This window comes from Hyla sarda, chromosome 3, assembly GCF_029499605.1.
Source record: "Hyla sarda isolate aHylSar1 chromosome 3, aHylSar1.hap1, whole genome shotgun sequence".
In the NCBI taxonomy this organism is placed as follows: Eukaryota; Metazoa; Chordata; class Amphibia; order Anura; family Hylidae; genus Hyla; species Hyla sarda.
Window position 1 is genome coordinate 434,701,898 of NC_079191.1, and position 14,156 is coordinate 434,716,053.

At 49.8% G+C, this 14,156-nt stretch overlaps 1 protein-coding gene across 2 annotated transcripts; it reads right to left on the reverse strand.

Annotated features, from left to right (window-relative positions):
• Positions 1-890: 890 nt before the first annotated feature.
• Positions 891-11,236, reverse strand: YPEL5 (yippee like 5). 2 transcript variants are annotated; one of them, XM_056563449.1, is made up of 3 exons: positions 11,078-11,236; positions 4,842-5,000; positions 891-1,769 (listed from the first exon to the last, which is right to left on the reverse strand). In XM_056563449.1, the coding sequence occupies exons 2-3, from the start codon at positions 4,980-4,982 to the stop codon at positions 1,545-1,547; spliced, it is 366 nt and encodes a 121-aa protein (XP_056419424.1). In that variant the 5' UTR covers positions 4,983-5,000; positions 11,078-11,236; the 3' UTR covers positions 891-1,544. The 2 variants fall into 2 exon arrangements, with proteins under 2 accessions (XP_056419424.1, XP_056419426.1); XM_056563451.1 differs by lacking the exon at positions 11,078-11,236 and adding an exon at positions 10,873-11,012.
• Positions 11,237-14,156: the final 2,920 nt, after the last annotated feature.

The following is a 14,156-nucleotide window of genomic DNA, read 5'->3' on the forward strand; positions in this document are numbered from 1 at the left end:
TATATTCAGAGGGTACAGTGTGTGTGGTAGTATTATCTTCAGGGGTACAGTGTGTGGTAGTATTATCTTCCGGGGTACAGTGTGTGGTAGGATTATATTCAGGGGTAGAGTGTGTGGAAGGATTATATTCAGGGGTACAGTGTGTGGAAGGATTATCTTCAGGAGTACAGTGTGCAGTAGTATTATATTCAGGGGTACAGTGTGTGGTAGTATTATCTTCCGGGGTACAGTGTGTGGTAGTATTATCTTCCGGGGTACAGTGTGTGGTAGGATTATATTCAGGGGTACAGTGTGTGTGGAAGGATTATATTCAGGGGACAGTGTGTGGCAGTATTCAGGTCACACATCCTCCACACTTCAGTTGTTCGTTTGCTCTTTCCTTCATGGCACTGAAGCCGCTATTTGTGAACCAGGCCTTAGCGTTCAGCTCGGACCTTCACTGGATGGCAGACCTGGTTAAGAGGACTGGAGCGGGGGGAAAGGGTTTGGTCCTGCCACTGGGGACCCCCGCGATCTCCCTGATGCACCTGGCGTTTGTTTAGTGGTAGGTGCAGCGCTGGAGGCTCGTGGCATCACCCCCTAAATGCAAGACTATGGGAGGGGGCGTGACTTGCATTGAGGGGGCACGGCCGTGACAACATGAGCGGGGGTGTGACGCCACGACCCTCCACCCCGCATCGCCAGTCATCCGGCATGGAGCAAAGTTTGGATAGGGGATAAGATGTGTAGGGGCGGAGTACCCGGTAGGGAAGAAGATTACAAACCCACAAAACAAATTGACTTTTGGTGGTTTCAGAACTGGGGCAAACGGATAAGTAATGCTATATGCTTCTGCAACATCTTTTTTTTTTCCTGAAGTCGGAGTACCCCTTTAAAAATAAAATGTAAGATACAAGAGACATAACATTTTATTACACTATCAGGACGTTCCGCATCACATACATAAAACAAATGACTTGGTGCATCTCAAAATTTAGAATTTCTTTTTTTTTTTGTTTAAATGTCCACACCACCTGCATCACATGACTCATGAAGGTAAGTGGGTTATATAGATGCTGGAGATAGACAAGTACACCCCCCCTCCCCCGCAGACCCCCCCCTCCCCCAGCTACTTAGTGACGTGATGACCAGCGCAAGCGGCAGCAAACACTAGATCCCATACACGAGGCGTCACCTACGGCGGTTACAATCTACAATGCGCAAATACATTTCAAAGCAAACGAATCTGCAAATAAGGCAATTATCAACATGGGGGAAACGGGCCGATAAATCGGGGGGGATGGGGGGTAGCTCAGCACTCGTGGGTGGGGACATCAGACCATTTAAGACAGCATTGGTAGAATATATGCTTGAAATGGTACAAAACCCAAACCTGGAAAGGAATGATCACATTCAGATCGTTCGTCGTTCCTCTATGTCTCATCACGTGACGCGACGGCTAAGGTAACGGTGAATGCAAATACGCTGTAGAGATCTGCTGCATGGTGTAACTTGAAAGGGACTACAAAGAGAACGAAAGCCAAAGAATAAATAAAAGGGGGGCTTCAGGAATTGTCAGATGGGACGTGCTCCTCGAAGCCCTCGCTCTCCCGTACCAGCGCTCGCTCTAGGATGACGCGCCCTTCCTTGTAGCGCTGACTGTCCTCCGTGGCGAATTCGTAGATCCAGCCCAGCTTACTGTTGCAGTTCTTACAGCTGACGTCTCGCACCATGTGACGCCCGGTGAGCATGACGCGGTCCTGGACCTCGCTGTACTGTAGGTTCACCACCTGATGGGAAATACAAGGGAAATATCCACTGAGTCTGGTGGGGAAGTGATCGTATCCCTGACATCTGCTGCAGCAATCATTTACAAGTCATCTAGTTGGATAATAAGTGTCCCTGGTATCTAGTAGGGATGTAAGAAAAAAATCGATTCTCGCGATAATCGCGATTTTTTCATTTGCCGATACAGAATCGATTCAAAATATTTTTGAATCGATTCTTTTAGGGATGTGGAATTTTTATCTGCGGACGCCCGGAACAGCATGTCCTGTCCCGGGCATCAGGAGATAAAAGTTCCACATTTGTGGAGCCGGGCAGGCCGGATCTGACACGGCTATGGAGCGGGCTCCGACTCGTGCCCACTCCGTACTATGCGACCCCCGGCTGATTTCAGTAGCCGGGGGCCGCCGCTAATAGCCAGTATGCGGCAATCGCCGCGGCTGGCTATTAAAGGAGTATCCGGTGCGCACTTTTCTCATTTTATCCTATCCAGGCTGCAAAATAAAATAAAACGCACTTTCTCTTACCTGCCAATGAGCCCCCAGAGCTCCGGTACAGGTGTTGGGTCCCCGGGCTGTATTCTTCTTACTTCCTGTTAGTCCGGCACGTCACATGGAGCTTCAGCCTATCACCGGCCGCAGCGATGTCCCGCCTCCGCTGGTGATAGGCTGAAGCTCCGTGTGACGTGCCGGACTAACAGGAAGTAAGAAGAATACAGCCCGGGGACCCAACACCTGTACCGGAGCTCTGGGGGCTCATTGGTAGGTAAGAGAAAGTGCGTTTTATTTTATTTTGCAGCCCGGACGGGATAAAGTGAGAAAAGTGCGCACCGGAGTACTAGATCGCCGCTGTCAAAGCTGACAGCGGCGTCTATTGGGATCTATGAATGCTCCCAGGTGGGCGATATATCGCGATGTATCGTCACCTAGACGGTATCGCGATATATCGGGATATATCGAATCGCCACACTGGTATCGCGATTCGAATCGAATCGCCAAATTCTTGGCGATTCACACCCCTAGTATCTAGTGGGTAAATAATCATATCCCTGGCATCTATAGGGGTTAAAAAATCTTACCCTTGATCCATAGAAGGTTGTGCCCATGACATTTAGTGGAAATGTCTATAGGGTTACTAACCAGGCGCCCCCCCCCCCTGGCGTCCAGTGGGTTACTAACCAGGTGCCCCCCCCTGGCGTCCAGTGGGTTACTAACCAGGCGCCCCCCCCGGTGTCTAGTGGGTTACTAACCAGGCGCCCCCCCGGTGTCTAGTGGGTTACTAACCAGGCGCCCCCCCCGGTGTCTAGTGGGTTACTAACCAGGCGCCCCCCCGGTGTCTAGTGGGTTACTAACCAGGCCCCCCCCCCTGGTGTCTAGTGGGTTACTAACCAGGCGCCCCCCCCTGGCGTCCAGTGGGTTACTAACCAGGCGCCCCCCCCCCCCGGTGTCTAGTGGGTTACTAACCAGGCGCCCCCCCCTGGCGTCCAGTGGGTTACTAACCAGGCGCCCCCCCCCCCGGTGTCTAGTGGGTTACTAACCAGGCGCCCCCCCCCCGGTGTCTAGTGGGTTACTAACCAGGCGCCCCCCCCGGTGTCTAGTGGATTACTAACCAGGCGCCCCCCCCCGGTGTCTAGTGGGTTACTAACCAGGCGCCCCCCCCCGGTGTCTAGTGGGTTACTAACCAGGCGCCCCCCCCCCCCCCGGTGTCTAGTGGGTTACTAACCAGGCGCGCCCCCCCCCCCCGGTGTCTAGTGGGTTACTAACCAGGCGCCCCCCCCCCGGTGTCTAGTGGGTTACTAACCAGGCGCCCCCCCGGTGTCTAGTGGGTTACTAACCAGGCGCCCCCCCCCGGTGTCTAGTGGGTTACTAACCAGGCGCCCCCCCCGGTGTCTAGTGGGTTACTAACCAGGCGCCCCCCCCCGGTGTCTAGTGGGTTACTAACCAGGCGCCCCCCCGGTGTCTAGTGGGTTACTAACCAGGCGCCCCCCCCTGGCGTCCAGTGGGTTACTAACCAGGCGCCCCCCCCCCCCGGTGTCTAGTGGGTTACTAACCAGGTGACCCCCCCCCGGTGTCTAGTGGGTTACTAACCAGGCGCCCCCCCCCCCGGTGTCTAGTGGGTTACTAACCAGGCGCCCCCTGGTGTCTAGTGGGTTACTAATCAGGCACCCCCTGGTGTCTAGTGGGTTACTAATCAGGCACCCCCCGGTGTCTAGTGGGTTACTAATCAGGCACCCCCTGGTGTCTAGTGGGTTACTAATCAGGCACCCCCTGGTGTCTAGTGGGTTACTAATCAGGCGACCCCTGGTGTCTAGTGGGTTACTAATCAGGCGACCCCTGGTGTCTAGTGGGTTACTAATCAGGCGCCCCCCGGTGTCTAGTGGTTTTCTATCCAGCTGCCTTTGGAGTCTAATAAGTTAATACTTATGCCCTCGGTGTCACTGCACAATGCCGGCTGTCAGCACACCACCAGTAGTCAGCGGATAGTTGGTGGTTGTTAAATAGTTAATTGCATTCCTGTTTCTTAGGTGGTCAAAAAAATTGTATCCTGGCATCTAGTGGGTTAATCCTCACACTTCTAGTGGGTCAATTACTGTATTCCAATGTCACTGTTTAGATCAGTGTTTCCCAACCAGGGTGCCTCCAGCTGTTGCAAAACTACAACACCCTGCATGCCCGGACCGCCTTCGGCTGTCCGTGCATGCAGGGAGTTGTAGTTTTTGCAACAGCTGGAGGCACCCTGGTTGGTAACACTGCTCTAGATGTTGCTGATTGGTTTAGAGCTGCACTGCGCCCCCTGCTGACGAGCTCAATAGGAATGTTGGGTAAAATCCATCCCCAAATCTCAGACCATGTTCCCCCATGTGAATTTTGTATCCAGGCTAAATAATGTCTGTTCCCTGATGATCGTTACAATGTATCAGTGCACAAAAAAATAAATAAATAAATAAATAAAATGTATCAATCTGGATAGATTGTAACAAACCCTAACAGATCTCTATGGCCCGTAATGACTCATATGGAGAAGTCAGCCAGCAGGGGGCACCGCACCTCCTCCTATCTGGGGCCGCCCGCTCGTACCTTGTTAAAGAGGAAGGCTCTGCCGGTGGCCCCGGTGAAGCGGGTGGAGATGAGCTCGGAGCGGTTGGTGAGGATGGTGTCGCAGTTGGCACAGGAGAACAGGCGGGTGCCCCCGATGTGATCCAGGAAGATTCGGCCCATTGTGTTTATTTCAAGCAGCTGAAGGATTGGAAGAAAGAAAGAATCAGAATCATAGTCCAGCGCCACCCAGAGGGCGTGAGATCACACTGCAGCATTGACCCTGAGCAGCCTCCTCCCTGTAATATTCTGTGTTGGTCCTTACAGTAGTCCCAGGATCCCCCCCCATATTCTTCTGTATCGGTCCTTATCGTAGTCCCAGGATTCTACTCTAGGACGAGGGTGTATACAACTATAGACCCTACACCCACCCCCCTGTATTCTTGTCAGTCCTCACTGTAGTCCCCGTATTACCCCCTCCCCGTATTCTTCCGTGTCAGTCCTTACTGCAGTCCCAGGATTCCTCTCACCCCCTGCATTCTTCTGTGTCGGTCCTTACTGCAGTCCCAGGATTCCCCCTCCCCTGTATTCTTCTGCGTCAGTCCTCACTGTAGTCCCAGGATTCCCCCTCACCCCCCGTATTCTTTTGTGTCGGTCCTTAGTGTAGTCCCAGGATTTCCCCCTCACCCCCCCCCCCCCCCCCAGTATTTTCTGTATAAGTCCTCCCTTTAGTCCCAGGATTCCCCCTTCCCCATATTCTTCTGTGTCAGTCCTCACTGTAGTCCCCGGATTCTTCTGTGTCAGTCCTCACTGTAGTCCCAGGATTCCCCCCCCCCCCCCCCCCCCTCGTATTCTTCTGTGTCAGTGCCTCTGTCCTCACTGAGGGTGTATAGACCTATAGGTCCCGTCCGGAGAACAGTTTGCTGCATTAAACGGTTAATGGAGTCTTTGTATATACAGTAATGGCCGTAAATGTTGGCCCCCCTGAAATTTTTCTAGAAAATGAAGTATTCCTCACAGAAAAGGATTGCAGTAACACGTTTTGCTATACACAGGTTTATTCCCTTTGTGTGTATTGGAACTAAACCAAAAAAGGGAGGAAAAAAAACAAATTGGACATAATGTCACCAAACTCCAAAAATGGTCTGGACAAAATTATTGGCCCCTTAACTTAATATTTGGTTGCTCAACCTTTGGAAAAAATAACTGAAATCAGTCGCTTCCTATAACCATCAATAAGCTTCTTACACCTCTCAGTCGGAATGTTGGACTCTTCCTTTACAAACTGCTCCCGGTCTCTCTTATTGGAAGGCGCCTTTTCCCAACAGTAATTATAAGATCTCTCCACAGGTGATCAATGGGATTTAGATCTGGACTCATTGCTGACACTTCAGAACTCTCCAGCGCTTTGTTGCCATCCATTTCTGGGGCTTTTTGACGTATGTTTGGGGTCATTGTCCTGCTGGAAGACCCAAGATCTCGGACACAAACCCAGCTTTCTGACACTGGGCTGTACAGTGCGACCCAAAATCCATTGGTAATCCTCAGATTTCATGATGTCTTGTACACATTCAAGGCCCCCAGTGCCAGAGGCAGCAAAACAACCCAAAACATCACTGACCTCCACCATATATCACTGTAGGTACTGTGTTCTTTTCTTTGTAGGCCTCATTCCGTTTTCGGTAAACAGTAGAATGATTTGCTTTACCAAAAAGCTCTATATTGGTCTCATCTGTCCACATGCAAAATGTACTTTTGGGGTCCTCCTGGGTCTCCTGCCATAGTGAGGTCCTCCTGGGTCTCCTGCCATAGTGGGGTCCTCCTGGGTCTCCTGCCATAGTGGGGTCCTCCTGGGTCTCCTGCCATAGTGGGGTCCTCCTGGGTCTCCTGCCATAGTGGGGTCCTCCTGGGTCTCCTGCCATAGTGGGGTCCTCCTGGGTCTCCTGCCATAGTGGGGTCCTCCTGGGTCTCCTCCATAGTGGGGTCCTCCTGGGTCTCCTCCATAGTGTTTCATTTCATTTAAATGTCGATGGATAGTTTGCTCTGACACTGATGCTCCCTGAGCCTGCAGGACAGCTTGAATATGTTTGGAACTTGTTTGGGGCTGCTTATCCACCATCCGGACTATCCTGCATTGACACCTTTCATGAATTTTTCTCTTCCGTCCACGCCCAGGGAGATTATCTACAGTGCCATGGGTTGTAAACTTCTTGATAATGTTGCGCACTGTGGACAAAGGCAAATCTAGATCTCTGGAGATGGACTTGTAACTTAGAGATTGTTGATATTTTTCCACAATTTTGGTTCTCAAGTCCTCAGACAGTTCTCTTCTCCTCTTTCTGTTGTCCGTGCTTAGTGTGGCACAAACACACAATGCAAAGACTAAGTGAACTTCTCTCCTTTTTACCTGCTTTCGGGTGTGATTTTTATATTGCCCACACCTGTTACTTGCCCCAGGTGAGTATAAAGGAGCATCACATGCTTGAAACAATCTTATTTTTCCCCAATTTTGAAAGGTGCCAATAATTTTGTCCAGACCATTTTTGGAGTTTGGTGACATTATGTCCAATTTGCTTTTTTTCCTCCTTTTTTGGTTTAGTTCCAATACACACAAAGGGAATAAACATGTGTATAGCAAAACCTGTGTTACTGCAATCCTTTCCTGTGAGGAATACTTAATTTTCTACAAACATCACAGGGGCGCCAATATTTACGGCCATGACTGTATATATCAGTTTGTCACTTGGCAGGATACGTGTAATCACATTGTTCTGCAGGAAATCACTCTGGTCTGTGAGTTGTCAGGCAGCAGGTGACACATTCAGCTCTGCTACATCTGCGGTGACACAATGTGCTGGAATGTGCTGCGCTGACTCACAGGGACGATGCTGCAGCTGCTGATATCACAATATATACAGACACCAGCTGATCCCCCACCCGCCAATCAGCTGTGTGCAGGGAAGGAAGCCCCGCCCCCTATAGGTGACAGCAGGGAGGGGTGGAAACTGACTGAGCCGGCCCCTCCCCCATCTGTATATACAAGAGCAACAGCTGAGCAGAAAATAATACACAAAGGGGAGGGACATTACAGGGGGGGGGGGGGGGTATTATCTGGGGGTACATTACAGAGGGGGGGGTATTATCTGGGGGTACATTACAGGGGGGGTATTATCTGGGGGTACATTACAGGGGGGGGGTATTATCTGGGGGTACATTACGGGAGGGGGGGTATTATCTGGGGGTACATTACAGGAGGGGGGGGTATTATCTGGGGGTACATTACAGGAGGGGGGGTATTATCTGGGGGTACATTACAGGAGGGGGGGTATTATCTGGGGGTACATTACAGGAGGGGGGGTATTATCTGGGGGTACATTACAGGAGGGGGGGTATTATCTGGGGGTACATTACAGGAGGGGGGGGTATTATCTGGGGGTACATTACAGGAGGGGGGTATTATCTGTGGGTATATCACAGGAGGGGGTATTATCTGGGGGTATATCACAGGAGGGGGGTATATTACAGGGGGGGGTATTATCTGGGGGTATATTACAGGAGGGGGGTATATTACAGGAGGGGGGTATTGTCTGGGGGTATATCACAGGAGGGGGGGTATATTACAGGAGGGGGGTATATTACAGGAGGGGGGTATTATCTGGGGGTATATTACAGGAGGGGGGGTATATTACAGGAGGGGGGGTATATTACAGGAGGGGGGTACATTACAGGAGGGGGGTACATTACAGGAGGGGGGTACATTACAGGAGGGGGGTACATTACAGGAGGGGGGGGTATATTACAGGAGGGGGGGGTATATTACAGGAGGGGGGTACATTACAGGAGGGGGGTACATTACGAGGGGGGGTACATTACAGGAGGGGGGTACATTACAGGAGGGGGGTACATTACAGGAGGGGGGTACATTACAGGAGGGGGGTACATTACAGGAGGGGGGTACATTACAGGAGGGGGGTACATTACAGGAGGGGGGTACATTACAGGAGGGGGGGTACATTACAGGAGGGGGGGTACATTACAGGAGGGGGGGTACATTACAGGAGGGGGGGTACATTACAGGAGGGGGGGTACATTACAGGAGGGGGGGTACATTACAGGAGGGGGGGTACATTACAGGAGGGGGGTACATTACAGGAGGGGGGTACATTACAGGAGGGGGGTACATTACAGGAGGGGGGTACATTACAGGAGGGGGGTACATTACAGGAGGGGGGTACATTACAGGAGGGGGGTACATTACAGGAGGGGGGTACATTACAGGAGGGGGGATATTACAGGAGGGGGGATATTACAGGAGGGGGGATATTACAGGAGGGGGTATTATCTGGGGGTACATTACAGGAGGGGGGTACATTACAGGAGGGGGGGATTATCTGGGGGTACATTACAGGAGGGGGGTACATTACAGGAGGGGGGTATATTACAGGAGGGGGGTATATTACAGGAGGGGGTATATTACAGGAGGGGGTATATTACAGGAGGGGGTATATTACAGGAGGGGGTATATTACAGGAGGGGGTATATTACAGGAGGGGGGTACATTACAGGAGGGGGGTACATTACAGGAGGGGGGTACATTACAGGAGGGGGGTATATTACAGGAGGGGGTATTATCTGGGGGTATATTACAGGAGGGGGTATATTACAGGAGGGGGTATATTACAGGAGGGGGTATATTACAGGAGGGGGTATATTACAGGAGGGGGTATATTACAGGAGGGGGGTATATTACAGGAGGGGGGTATATTACAGGAGGGGGTATATTACAGGTGGGGGTATATTACAGGAGGGGGTATTATCTGGGGGTATATTACAGGAGGGGGTATATTACAGGAGGGGGTATATTACAGGAGGGGGTATATTACAGGAGGGGGTATATTACAGGAGGGGGTATATTACAGGAGGGGGTATATTACAGGAGGGGGTATTATCTGGGGGTATATTACAGGAGGGGGTATATTACAGGAGGGGGGTATATTACAGGAGAGGGGGTACATTACAGGAGGGGGGTATATTACAGGAGGGGGTATTATCTGGGGGTATATTACAGGAGGGGGTATATTACAGGAGGGGGTATATTACAGGAGGGGGGTATATTACAGGAGGGGGTATATTACAGGAGGGGGTATATTACAGGAGGGGGTATTATCTGGGGGTATATTACAGGAGGGGGTATATTACAGGAGGGGGGTATATTACAGGAGGGGGTATATTACAGGAGGGGGTATATTACAGGAGGGGGTATATTACAGGAGGGGGTATATTACAGGAGGGGGTATTATCTGGGGGTATATTACAGGAGGGGGTATATTACAGGAGGGGGTATATTACAGGAGGGGGGTATATTACAGGAGAGGGTATATTACAGGAGGGGGTATATTACAGGAGGGGGGTATATTACAGGAGAGGGTATATTACAGGAGGGGGTATATTACAGGAGGGGGTATATTACAGGAGGGGGTATTATCTGGGGGTATATTACAGGAGGGGGTATATTACAGGAGGGGGGTATATTACAGGAGGGGGTATATTACAGGAGGGGGTATATTACAGGAGGGGGGTATATTACAGGAGGGGGTATATTACAGGAGGGGGTATATTACAGGAGGGGGTATTATCTGGGGGTATATTACAGGAGGGGGTATATTACAGGAGGGGGGTATATTACAGGAGGGGGTATATTACAGGAGGGGGTATATTACAGGAGGGGGTATTATCTGGGGGTATATTACAGGAGGGGGTATATTACAGGAGGGGGGTACATTACAGGAGGGGGGTACATTACAGGAGAGGGGGTATATTACAGGAGGGGGTATATTACAGGAGGGGGTATATTACAGGAGGGGGGTATATTACAGGAGGGGGGTATATTACAGGAGGGGGTATTATCTGGGGGTATATTACAGGAGGGGGGTATATTACAGGAGGGGGTATTATCTGGGGGTATATTACAGGAGGGGATATAATCTGGGGGTATATTACAGTACCCCCATACTATCTGGGGGAATCAGCTGTAGTAGTGACAAGTTGTCCCTCAGTTATGATGTCACTCTACCTCGGTGACGTCACACAACCAGTCGGTGACGTGTCGGTAGGACCTGGGAACCTGTATAAGGAAAAACAACCGGACGGCTCAGCAGACAGCGGCTCCCCCTCCCCCACCGCGCTGGGCCCCGGGCTGCCCCTCGGTTCTCCGTGTAATTCACCGCAGGCCTCGTCCTTCCTCTCCCCCTCCCCCACACTCTGCCGCCCGCGGTCACCTGGTTCCCGGAGAGAAGAGCTCGGTTCCGGTGTCTGGCGGCGGAGAGGAGACTCGGAGCTTCGAGTAACTAACCAGTTCTACGCTCCGCCCACTTCCCTACTCAACCTATCCATCACACGGCCACAGCTCCGCCCCCCGAAGATACATTACCAACGTAACGTCACGTAACCCCGCCCCACTCCATAGGCCCGCCCGTCAATCACTAACTAGCACCGCCCACCCCCTGTATGCCTATAGATGGCTGCGTTTCGCTCAACCCGTCAATCACCGCATGAAGCTCCGCCCAGCTGCAGAGCTCTTATTCGACGTCGCCAGAACCCCGCCCACACCATTAGATTCGTCAACATTGTAGCCACGCGCAGCGCGGGCGCGAGCCCTGCGAACGCGCATCTCGGGGACCAATCAGATCGCTGCTCTTTTCCAGGTTACGAAATGAAAGTCGCCATCTGATTGGTTGCCATGGGCAACAGTGACTGGTTGTTTTCTGTACTGTGGGATTGTGTGACTGTATTCACACCAATGTAGAAATAAAGGAATTAGTATTTATTAACCTATATTAACGCGTAGAACACCTATAGTAGTGTTTCCCAGCCAGTGTGCCTCCAGCTGTTGCAAAACTACCACTCCCAGCATGCCCGGACAGCCTTTGGCTGTCCGGGCATGCTGGGAGTTGTAGTTTCGCAACAGCTGGAGGCACACTGGCTGGGAAACACTGTTCTATAGCAGCAGTCTCCAAACTGTGGACCTCCAGATGTTACAAAACTACAACTCCCAGCATGCCCAGAAGCCAACGGCATAACTTTTATTTGTTCCATCCGCAAACCCGCATGAGGGCTTGATGTTTTTTACGCAATCAATTGTCCTTTGTAATAACACCTTACATTTTACCATAAAATGCACAAAAAAGCAAAAATATTACTCTTTTTGGTTAAAAAAATTTGGAAAAAACCCACAATTTTGGACTTAGGGTATCGTTTTGCATTTATGCCACATGCTGGGAGTTGTAGTTTTTGCAACAGCTGGAGGCAGACTGGTTGGGAAACATTGCTCTGAGTGTTGCAGTTGGTCTCCCATGCACTGCCCAGACCATGATACCTGCTGCTTAGCATTCTGGGAGTTGTAGTTTTGCAACAGCTGGAGGCGCACTGGTTGGGAAACTGCTTTAGAGGTTGACAAGATCTTCAGGTTTGTCCTTGCAGTAAATGGAGCTCTAGTCGCTCTTGATGGAGACGCACTCACGTCACGTTCCAGCATTCACAAATGATTAACCCCTTCCCAGTGCAGCAATTTTTGTTTTTAATTTCCAGGATTTTCCTGGTTATCCAGGGTTAGAAAAAAAAAACCTAGCTGCTTTCATGCAATAACAGCGCCGACCCTGTCCTTAAAATGACTGAAATGAGTTGTAATATCACACACGACCTGAGGACAAGTGTGGCGCTATTTCTTTTTCTAATCCTGAATATTCTCCATTAAAATCTAGGTATTTTTTCCATCCACAGAGACATTTGAGGGTTTATTTCTGCAGGACAAGATTTTACTTTTTTTATTTTTTTTTATTTTTAATAGTTTTTCTTCCTATTCTTTAGCCTCCTCCATGTTCCCTTCTCTTTCCTTTGTTACTTTTGATTTTTCTAATATAGTATACACTCAGTAGTCACTTTATTAGGTACACCTTCTAGTCCTGGGTTGGACCCCCTCTATGTATACATACACCCACTGGACACTTTATTAGGTACACCTCTCTAGTCCCCGGTTGGTCCCCCTTTATACTTTCTACAAGGTGCTGGACACATTTCTCAGAGATTTCTCTCCATATGGACAGAATTACATCACACAGTTCCTCCATATGGACATGATGACATCACACAGTTTCTCTATATGGACATGATGACATCACACAGTTCCTTCATATGGACATGATGACATCACACAGTTCCTCCATATGGACATGATGACATCACACAGTTCCTCCATATGGACATTATGACATCACACAGTTCCTCCATATGGACATGATGACATCACACAATTCCTCCATATGGACATGATGACATCACACAGTTCCTCCATATGGACATGATGACATCACACAGTTCCTCCATATGGACATGATGACATCACACAGTACCTCCATATGGACATGATGACATCACACAGTTCCTCCATATGGACATGATGACATCACACAGTTCCTCCATATAGACATGATGACATCACACAATTCCTCCAAATGGACATGAAGACATCACACAGTTCCTCCATATAGACATGATGACATCACACAGTTCCTTCATATAGACATGATGAAATCACACAGTTCCTCCACATGGACATGATGACATCACACAGTACCTCCATATAGACATGATGACATCACACAGTTCCTCCATATGGACATGATGACATCACACAGTTCCTCCACATGGACATGATGACATCACACAGTACCTCCATATAGACATGATGACATCACACAGTTCCTCCATATGTACATGATGACATCACACAGTTCCTCCACATGGACATGATGACATCACACAGTTCCCCCATATGGACATGATGACATCCCACAGTACCTCCATATAGACATGATGACATCACACAGTTCCTCCATATGGACATGATGACATCACACAGTTCCTCTACATGGAAATGATGACATCACACAGTTCCCCCATATGGACATGATGACATCACACAGTACCTCCATATGGACATGATGTCATCACACAATTCCTCCATATGGACATGATGACATCACACAGTTCCTCCATATGGACATGATGACATCACACAGTTCCTCCATATGGACATGATGACATCACACAGTACCTCCATATGGACATGATGACATCACACAGTTCCTCTACATGGATATGATGACATCACACAGTTCCCCCATATGGACATGATGACATCACACAGTACCTCCATATAGACATGATGACATCACACAGTTCCTCTACATGGACATGATGACATCACACAGTTCCCCCATATGGACATGATGACATCACACAGTTCCTCCATATAGACATGATGACATCACACAGTTCTACATATGGACATGATGACAT